Below are 10,789 nucleotides of genomic sequence, written 5' to 3' on the forward strand. Positions count from 1 at the left end.
TCCACATACCCACGTACCTTAGACTCATGGTTAGAAGCTATGTAGAAGGCCGGGAGTTATTGTACGTCGGGAGCAGCACACGGCTCCATTCTTTGGCCAGAACTATGGAACGTCAGCTACGACGGAATATTAAACCTTGAAATGCCTGATGACACATATTTAGTAGGCTACGCTGATGACATTGCCGCAGTGATCACCGCACGAGACACCGAAGATGCCCGCCGAAAATTAAACAAGGCTATGATAAGAACACAGGCATGGCTCGACTCACACGGTCTTAAACTTGCCTGCTGCATATTCCCTTAGAAGTGAACATGAAAGTGACCGGTATTACATTAAAGACGCAAAGAGTAATAAAGTACTTAGGCGTAAGGCTAGACCCCAGGCTAACGTATTGGGCACAAATGCAGCACGCAGCCGCAACAGCAGCAAAGCCGAACGCAAGAAAATGTGGAAGCTTAAGGCGCAAACGAACCCAAGACACAATGAAAGGGAAAGAGTAAGAAACGATACACTAAGACTATGGCAATAAATATAGGTGGTAAAACGAAAAGACCCAAAACTGTGGACCAAAAGAGAACATGGCGAAGAAAACTTTTACGTCACACAAATGCTGTCTGGGTATGGTTACTTTCGCAAATACCTGTATAGAATGGGAAAGCCGAAGAGCCGTCATGCATATACAGCGACGCAGAAGAAGACGATGCTGAGCACACCTTTTTCAGAAGATGGGAGACAGAGCGCAATAATCTGCAAGACCTGGTAGGACTAATTAACCCAGACAACGCTATCCAAGCCATGCTACATAGCGAAGCTAACTGGAAGAACATAGCTAAATATGCAGAATACTTACTTAGAGTCAAGAAGCGGGAGCTAGACTAGGTGCACTGAGGGAACTTTAGTTAATGAGAAATATCGAACGCCACCGCGAAGCAATGCGATTAGTGATCCCAGGTTGGGCGACGGTTCCAGTTCGGGGGTAGTGTTTTATTCCCCGGACATACCATTATTATGACGACAGCTTTGATGATGCAATAGGCATTTTCGACCTCCTGCCCGCGAAAAAAAAGTTATACGTGATTAAGTGGAACACTTTTTGTTTTAAGATGAATAACGGTAAATTGAAAATATCCCGAAAACTTATCCATAGAATAAAAAATGAACTGGATTTTCGGAATCAGCGAGCAATACTATATACATAGACATTGAATAGTCGCATCCATTGAACAATTTTGCTGTAAACCAGTGTTATTAATATTAATTGTATTTGTATTATTTTTTAAATTCAATTCAATAGAATCAAAACGAATATTTCGAGTACAGTTTTTAACTTGAACGTGTTCTAAATAATATCACGTATTATACTTTTAAGTTTAGCGGATGTGGCTCCTACATAGCCTGCAAGTCAAGACGAAGTCGCTGAACTGAACCCCTTTTTTTGCGAAAAACCCATATGGTTGATTACTTTTCTTGAAATACGTAAATTGCCGGTTGACGTACAACAACTGGTCAAACGAGTTGTGGAAAACAATGAATAATAAGTTTTTCATCCCGAGAATATTCTACTCTCGATGATTACTGAGGCAGAGAGTAATGACGCGGTTTTATTCCGAGGTATTATAAAATTTTACAGTTACACGGAAGTGATCGAATAGGCTAAATTTGTCACTACTGAACCACAATGCTTGCAGTTGTACTTACAATCGCAAATACAAGAGTTACAGTACTCAAAGGACGTAATTCAACTTCCTGGTGAATAAATATTACAATATTGCAATTGCAATTGAATTGAATTGAATTGAATTGAATTGAATTGAATTGAGTTTATTATTATACATAGTTACATATACAGATATAAGTATACAATTATTTTCATTGCAGATTTCCTATGTCATTCACAAAATACTGATCGCTTTGTTGGAGTTATAAGCAAATCCTCTAACGCAGTTTATGACGTATTGGCTTTATATTTGTCAAGCTTAATATCCGAGAACGATACAGAAAACTTGAACCCCGAAAAAATTTAACTTAATTACATATTTACTTTTTACATGTGAAATATTACATTATTACCAGTACTTAGCCGTTCTTTAATGAAAATGGGCTAAAATTTGTCATGGAGATTATTTTTTGGACACGTAATTATGCGAATAGGTTGCCGTTTTCCGAAAACAATTGAACTTTTTTGTTTTACATGATAGAAAACAAGTTTACTTTTCTGAAATATCACTTAAGTGCTTTTTCGGCCCATACATCGTGATACGGTCTAATATATGTAGGCTGTTTTATTTAAGTTGTTCTTAAATCGTATAGATAGATTAATTAAGAGTTCAATTAAGATTAATAATTAATAAGGATACAAAGTATTTAAATGGCACTTCTTCAAATTAGATTAGCAAACTCTCGCCAACACGTCTTTTCGGTTTAATCGCCGTCGTTCAACTCTGCTCATCTTTTCGTCGTTTTTCATATCGTCTTCTCTCTTGCGTCTTCATCGTCTTCTGGTCGATACATGGCTGTTCACGTCTTCTTCTTATCCAATGAAATATTCACAATATATTCCGACATATGTATATATCGTTGTTTAAAGTTCAAAACCGCGTATCAACAAAATGCAAAACCGCGTATGTGAGGTTGCATAAATTATTTTCTAGACAGTGAAAGCACTCACATTTCAAAATGGTTCTCTTTTTTATAAAGCAATCGCATTTCTGGCTAGTATATTTCAGGACGAATGGATAAGGATTGAGCCAAGAGCTTGTGTGAGCAAATCCAATTTTTGGCAGCAAATGTCAGTTACGCGGTTTTGCACAATGACGATACGTGGTTTTGTACATTAAACGACGATATATATAGATATACATATATATGTATATATATTAGACTTTATCACCAAAAACAATTTGCGGTTTTTCCGCCGGGATTACAAAATTTATTATATTTTAAGACATCCACCAAAATATTTCGGAAAAATATTAAGGTTTAAGTGGGCTGGACCGATTTGAAAATACCTCAAAAAATAGAGTTTTTTATGAATAGAAATAGTTTCTTATAGAAATTTTTGAAAAAGTTCCCTCAGATGATAAAACAGATTATGCTTAAAAAATCTGTATAAAAATATTTAAAAATCTTTTCCACGGAATCGTAATAATAAGATTTTTGATGCTGTTTTTTTTTACCTTTTTCAAAGATTGATTTACGAAAATCTTGAATAACTGGGCCAAAACTATTCTGATTTAGACTTGAGGGATCTCATTAGAAAGGTATTTTGCCTCTGTTTTTATTTCTGTCAAAAAAAAAAGTCATTCGTGCCCAATTTTCTTTTTTTGAAATACCAGCACATCTTAATTCAACTTTGAATGATGTTCGTTCATCCTACTTTTCTCGTTCATCGTTTGAATGGGTTTATTGGCAAATAAATAAAAAATGTGAGAAAATACCTTTCCAATGACACCTTACAAGCCTAAATCGGGAGAGTCTGGCTTCAGTTATTCAACTTTTTCTTATACCAATCTCTGAAAAAAGTAAATAAAGCATCGAAAATCTGATTATTACGATCCGTTAAGATTTGTTTTTAATTTTTAAAAAATATTTTAATGCTTGTCATTTGAGGGGATTAAAAAAAAATCCTTATGAAACTATTTTTATTTATAAAAACTCCATTTTCCAGGAATTCCGTATTAGTTTCGATCTACACATTGTCTAACCTTAGCAAGCGGCTGGGGGCAAAAGTAAGCTTTCAAACTAGAGGGAGTATTACAAACCTTTTTTGCACTCGTCATACATACATGCGATTTTCGTATTTTCAATAAAATTTGTGCTACTTCTATTAATTAAAAAGTACAAAATACATATAATAGCAATGATAGCTTTTTCAACTTACATGTACGTCTCCATCATTTTTTTCGCTCACAACGGACGGTGACGGAGATATCGGTCGAGGTAGAGAATTTGCACGTGATGAGCCAACACTCTGGTTGAGTGTCTCTTGTGATATACCGCTGGAAATTGGTGCCAAAGTTCGATTTGAAATTTGATTAAAATGGTTAACCTTAGCATAGGTAGTAGCGATTTTGGTAATTTGTGCACTTGTCATAGACAAATCACTAACACCACCACCACAAATGCCATGCATTGCGCCACCAGCCTCACCACATCCCACACTGGGATGCAGCGCACCCCTGTTAACTGGATGGTGCATGCGATACTGTTGGTGTGCAGCACGTTGCATGTACTGTTGGTGTGTCTGACTGTTATGTTGTGGATGAGAAGGATGAATTTGTTGCAACCACACATGATTGTTACTATTATTGCCAATATTCAACAAATGGCTACTGTGGGGATGTTGTGGTTGGGAACGAGTTGGCTTATTTGGCGTTATCGTTCTCCTAAAGGAATTATGATACGCGCTACATTAATAAAATGCATTAAGTTTTTTTTTCACAAAGCAGGATGCCAAAAAATGTGTTATTGTATGTTGTGGTTTGCGTTGGTTTAATAGTGCATTGAATGCATCGCCAAAGATAATGCGCAAGCGTATCATGTGTAAATGGCATTGTAGGTATGTACATACATATATACGTGTTTGTATATATGTGAGTTTTTCGATTTGGTTTAAGAATAAACAAATTAAGTACGATTTGAAATCAAGCCAAATCGATAAACATTTTTTGGTTGGAAAATTGGCATTGCGTTTTATGTTTTCATCAATGTACATGTGTATGCACATATATGTATATATTTATGAGACATACGTAGCGAGATAACGATGGCAAGCGATGCGATGCGATTCATAGATATGTTATATTTTGTTATGATGCCGAATTCGATGAAATTGTGATGGGAAAGAAGAAAAATTTTATTTGATCCATAAGTCGAAAAAAATCCAAATTATTCGCGTGTATTTTTTTGTTTTAACGCCGTTCAAATTCATTAAAAATCGTATTTGTTTGGTTTTCATATTGTTTTTAGTTTTTTTGTGGCTCCAATTGCAGTTGAATGTGTTGCATATATACATATATACGTATGCATTCCATTAATCCGATTTAATTTTATTTTTTAATTCATTTGGATTTTTTATATATGTTTTTGATGCAAAAAAGAGGCATAAAGAAAAAAAATAGCGGATAGAAATTTAATAAAAGTTAAATACTTTCGGCATTCTATTAAGCAATGCTTCTACATATTTCTACATGTATAAAATTAGTACACTGCGCTTAACAAAAACACTGATAAATTTCACTTTACAAAATATATATGTTCAACGTTCGGTATTCGCTACTACCCCTTAATTTCACCTGTCCAGTTATCCCGACAGCTTAATTTTTAGCATAGGTTCTGTAATGGCGACAATTGGCAAAAGTAAAGATTCTATTTATTTGCGCCACTTTTATTTTTTTTTAATTTAATAAGAATATCTCTTTCTCTATGCTATGTTTTTTATTTCAACATATGCAGTAATAACGGGAAATTCTCTAATTTATTTGGACAATTTTGGTGCTTAATTTTTCAGTATTAGGGTCGGTTGTGGTTTTTGCAGCCGTTATTTTAAAAACGAACTTGGCAAAAACGCAACTTTAAACCTTGATCTTTGTTATAACTAGATATATACTTTTCAATGAAATTATGGGTTCGGTTATCGCAAAAATGCGACCGCTGTGGTTTTTAATCAGTCGCGAATATCGAGCGTGGGCTGTATTTAATTTTGTAATATGAAAACATGAACCAAGTCGAAACCACAAGTGTCTAAATATGTACAAATATATATATGTATGTAAATTAGATGAAAAGCTGCTTGGACGCGATACAAATTTTCGTCTTTGTGAGTCCTAAACGTAGCCAAAATAGGGCTTTATGCATAACTTATCGTTTGGTTTCGCAATAATCAATGCGGAGCTTTTGCGAATGCGAATGTTGTGCAAGAGCACCGACAAAACGTATATCTGGCAAACAAAATGACAAATTTTAGCTAATATTTTTTGCCTGGGGTCGTGAAAGTATTTGTGTAACAAAACTGGTCAAATGTCATATTTATCAACTTTGATAAAAATGTCTTTAAACATATATTTACCCTAATTGTTAAAACTGTCCCCCTACGTCTCCCTTCTTTGATATTTAAAGTCAAAGATTAAGCTCCTAGAATAGGGATTTCCAGCAGAAATGGTCAACGTCTGGCTATAAACAGAATCGATGCTCAAATAATTAAAACGCTATAGGTTTAATCTTTAATTAGGTAAGAGTTCGTAACTGTCTGAGACCCTCATCATCCGTGATTCCAATAATTCAAATGCATATTAAAAACAGGGTGCTTTTTTTAAATAACAATATTCTGATCCCATTCGGCTGGCAGCCACGACTTTGAAAACAGAATTTTGTTCAAAATTTTCATTCCTGGAAGATAATAATTTATTTTCCACATCCACCTATTTAGCTCGCTATAAGCACAAATTTTTCAAACCAGTCGCAAAAGAAAGTATTAAAAATGACTTACAAAAACAAAAATTTAAAAACGCTGGTGACGTTACATGTTCCCCAAATTCTGAAAGAGCCAAAGCCATGAGAATGAAGAAATCTTTTTAAAAAGCTTTAGACACCTGAGAGACCTGACACATCTGGTTTGGCTTGTAAGCGCTGTTAAAACAATGATCTCGCCATGATGCTTGATTCTTCAAGTGAAGATGAAAGTCAGGAGGATACATCCGACATTTTCAGCCCCGATGCAATTCCCATTTCTTTTTATTAAATATAATGTTCCAACTTTTTAATTCAAATACTAAATAAAATAAGCATTATGAAAAATTACTAACTCTTCTATTTTTTTATTTACCTAAATAACTAAATTTACTTACCTAATTGGTTGTTAAAAACTGTTAGACATCCGCATCAGCATTCGCATCCGCGGATGTCTAAAATTTCACATTCGCACCATCCCTAGTATGTATGTATGTTTGCTAGGGGCAAATATTGCAATCCATTTTTTACCAACTTCCCGATGACCCAGAGACTTGAAACTTAACAGTTGGCACAGAACCCGATGACAATGCAAATGAAAGATCAGCTTATCCGATAGGTGCCGCATGAGTCGAGATATTTGAAAACCCCGTATTTGTGGTCCGATTTGGTTTATATTTAAAACGTATACTAACTACATGAAAAGGAATAACTCCACTAAAAATTTTGAAGTATCAGTCCATATATTTTGTAAACCAGTATTTATGGTCCGATTTCGATCATAATAAGAAAGCTTGCTTTAAAAATATTTGTTTTTACTATTGACTTATTTTGATAGTGAAAACCAATCGAGAAGGGTATCGACAACGATATAAGATCACACACTCTAAAGCAGGCCCCCATACATCTCAACCAGCACGCATACATGAAGGCGGGTTCACGGACTCAGCTCTGTACACGTTAACAACGGAGATTGAAGGTGCCTTTGATTGTGGAAAAGTAGTGCTAGGCGCTTTCCTAGATATAGAGTGATCCTTCGACACATCAAACGTAGGTCTGTCGGGCACTAGAGAAACTGAAGGTGCAGCCAAATATATATAGGTTCGCTGAATCCAACAAGAATTGCTGAAACTGAAGTTGTGAACGTCGTGGTACAGTTACAAACAACAAAGAGATGCCCTCAATGGGGTGATAGTACACCACTTCTGTGGAGCTTGGCAGTGGACAAACTTGTACAAATCCTCTCGGATAACGGCATTCGCTCTCAGGGATAAGCAGATGACATAGTTATCATTGCTGTAGGGAAGTCCGAGAGTCAGTGCTCCATGGAGATTAAGTATCTCGGTGTGATCCTGAATTTTAAACATCTGTTGAAGTCTCACGTTGATGCGACCACATCCGAAACAACACGGGCACTGATTGTGTGCAGGCGCCTAGCAGGCAAGTCATGGGGATGTAGCCAAAAGACCCTGAGATGGATGAACACCATGATAGTCGGCCCAGTAATTACCAGAGATGGGTCTAAATCATTGCTTTATGAATTAAATTACTCTCAATTATAAATGACAAGAATTGTGATTAGTAATCAATTCCTTCAGTCCACAGGAAAGAAACTAACTACTTTTTCAATTCTTTAGAAGTAATTACATACTTATTTTTTTCTTTAGTTCCATTACAAGGAATTGCATAATATAATTGGAATTAATTACGTGCTCGTAATGTAATTTTTTTCCAATTCCTTTGAAAGGGATTGAGAATGTAATCATTTTTTTCAATTCAGTTGAAAGGAAAATAAAAACTTAAATTTTAACTTAAAAAGTATTCGGTAAAATTTTATAAACTATTTGTTGACTGTTGCAATAACTTTCCGCAATTTCTCAGTTGCTAACTGCTTTCAATAAAGAACTTATACCTAAGTAGTATCAGTAATTGGACTTTACGATAGCTGAAGAACTTAACCTGCAACTGTTGAGATTATAGGATAATCTTTAAATTTTCCGGATCATACTATGCACGTCGCGTACAAATAAGGAATTGAAAGGAGTAACCATTACCATTCCATTACCTGGAATTGCAAGAAAATTAATTACAAAAAAATATTACTAGAATGTTTTTAGTTTCAACTACAATATGCAAGAAAACAAATTGCACTTGAAATTACTTGTAAGGAACTGAAAAAGTTGACTGAAGGAATTGATTCCTAATTACAATTACTGAGGAATGTAATTGTAAAGGAATGGAATTTACCCAGCTCTGGTAATTACATGTGGGGCGTTGGCTTGGCTTCGGAACTATTTAGTTACGGTGCGAAAGTCTCCCACAAAACTTAACCATTTGGCATGTGTGTGTATCACGAGACCGATGCGTACGAAGGCAGCACTGAAGGTGATTATTAACTTCGAGCTACTGCATATTACCATTTAAAAGGCGCCAAGCGTACTCTCCTGAATTTCGCAAGAGATGGCTGCGGCAGAAAAAAAAGTTTTTTCGTCCAGGGACATGGAAAAGCTAGGGTCATAGCACCTTCTACCGCTGTTCCTCATAGATAGAATAAACAAGACAGAAGGATTTTCAAAACAGGGATCTTCAGCGAAACAGACTGGAACGAATATATTTTGGATGACACAGGCAAGAACTATGCAGTGCTACACAAATGGCTCAAGTCCTTAGAGACAGTTAGGCGGCACCCAAAGTACTCCTCTCTTTTGGGATCAAATATTCTATAGTCCTTGGGGGCACTCGGTGAGGTAGCGGACGGATTAGTGAGGGAAGGTGCAACCTCAAGGTCTCGAGTCATTCCCTACAGTATTCCCAAACACGGTTAGGGGACAGCTCAGAAAAAAAAACTATAGAAACGAATTGGCAAAGCACCGTTGGACTCCACCAAGCCAAAAGATTATTGGGCGGTACAACCAGAACAGGTATAGGCTTCATAATAACTTGCCTAAGCAGGAACTAAGGATTGTCACGGGCATCCTCATGGGACGTAGATTAATAGAAATTATGCACAGGTTAGATATCTGCTCAAATGACCTTGTTGCATTATGATTAGGCTACGGAGACACCACTGCACCTGTTTCTTAAGTGTTCTTAAGTGTTAGGCAGAGGCGAGACGAGGGTAAAAAAAGTCTGGGCAAATGTGGTCAGTGTATGGGACACTCCCTGCCCCCGAAACTTCTTTTAAGAGATAATTACAAGTGAATTTGGAAGGGAAGACATTGATATATGTAATTAGTTTTTCTTCAATGGAAGGCCGAAAGAAACGACATGAAGCGATATACATATATATTAGGGCGGGTCGATTTAAAAATCGCTCATTGCTATGTGAAAATCGTATTCTAGGGATCAAAATAAGAAACTTTGCCGAAGGAACCATACCTCTAAAACGAATTCTGATGTCCCCCAATTTTGGTCGAACTTTTGGGTAGGGGCAAATTTTGAAAAATCCCACTTTGACCCATTTAGAGTGCTCCAATCGAGTCCAAATGTATGACCGACCCCCACTAACTTTGGACGGCCGATCCACCCATGCCAGTGGCACACCCCCTGGAACTCCCCTGGGGGGTTCCCCATACAATCATTTCAAAAAATCACCATTTTTGGCCTTTACATGAAAAAATCAGCTAAATGGCTATGTTTTTTCTTTATTTTTATTTATTTATTTATAATAATATTTATTTTTTATTTTTTTTTTATTTCTTTGGAATCGTACAGTTCAGTGCAGAAATCCATGAATCAGTATACACGACCAAAAATGCTTTTAATAGGTATAAATTACGTCCATCTACTTCTTTAGGTTTTGAAAGCATTTGGTTTTAATCGAATGTACTTAACTGATAGAAACCAAAAAAATAAACTTCGTGTTCAAATTCAGTGGCTCAAAATTCATAAAAATAGCCTTCGTCAATGATTTTCCTCTAGACGTATTCTTTTGAGTGACTTCGTCAATGATTTCCCTCCAGACGTATTCTTTTGAGTGCCTTCGTCAATGATTTTCCTCTAGACGGATTCTTATAGATAGCCTTTGTCAATGATTTTCCTCTACACGTATTCTTATAGAAATTGATTAAGCGCGTAAGACAGACATCTTAAATGGTTTATTGAGGTTAGAGACGAGCGCTTCAGGTATCGGTAAAGAATACCGCCGCATTCGTGTTCAGCAGCACAAAATACACGAAAATACTCTCTGTCAATAATTTTCATCACGTCGATCACAGGATAAACTGCTCAACTGCGTGAAACAGCAATTTTGGGGGGTGTTTTTTGAGGTTAGAGACGAACGCTTGAGGTATCGGTAAAGAATACCGCCGAATTCGTGTTCAGCAGCACAAAATACATA

The 10,789-nt window shown here is 36.2% G+C and overlaps 1 protein-coding gene across 14 annotated transcripts in view; it reads right to left on the reverse strand.

Annotated features, from left to right (window-relative positions):
• Cadps (calcium-dependent secretion activator 1) overlaps positions 1–10,789 on the reverse strand; it is a 390,371-nt gene that overhangs the window by 285,193 nt on the left and 94,389 nt on the right. For 10 of the 14 annotated variants that reach the window (XM_017612228.1, XM_017612170.1, XM_017612176.1 and 7 more), the window contains one exon: positions 3,884–4,409. In XM_017612228.1, coding sequence (XP_017467717.1) covers positions 3,884–4,409 — 526 coding nt within the window. The remainder of the gene's footprint in view (positions 1–3,883; positions 4,410–10,789) is intronic. The other 4 variants (XM_017612251.1, XM_017612245.1, XM_017612236.1 and 1 more) reach the window with 2 other exon arrangements.

Source organism: Rhagoletis zephyria, unplaced genomic scaffold (genome assembly GCF_001687245.7).
Source record: "Rhagoletis zephyria isolate East Lansing unplaced genomic scaffold, Rhagoletis_zephyria_1.1 Rzeph_scaffold_00014, whole genome shotgun sequence".
NCBI classification, from domain to species: Eukaryota; Metazoa; Arthropoda; class Insecta; order Diptera; family Tephritidae; genus Rhagoletis; species Rhagoletis zephyria.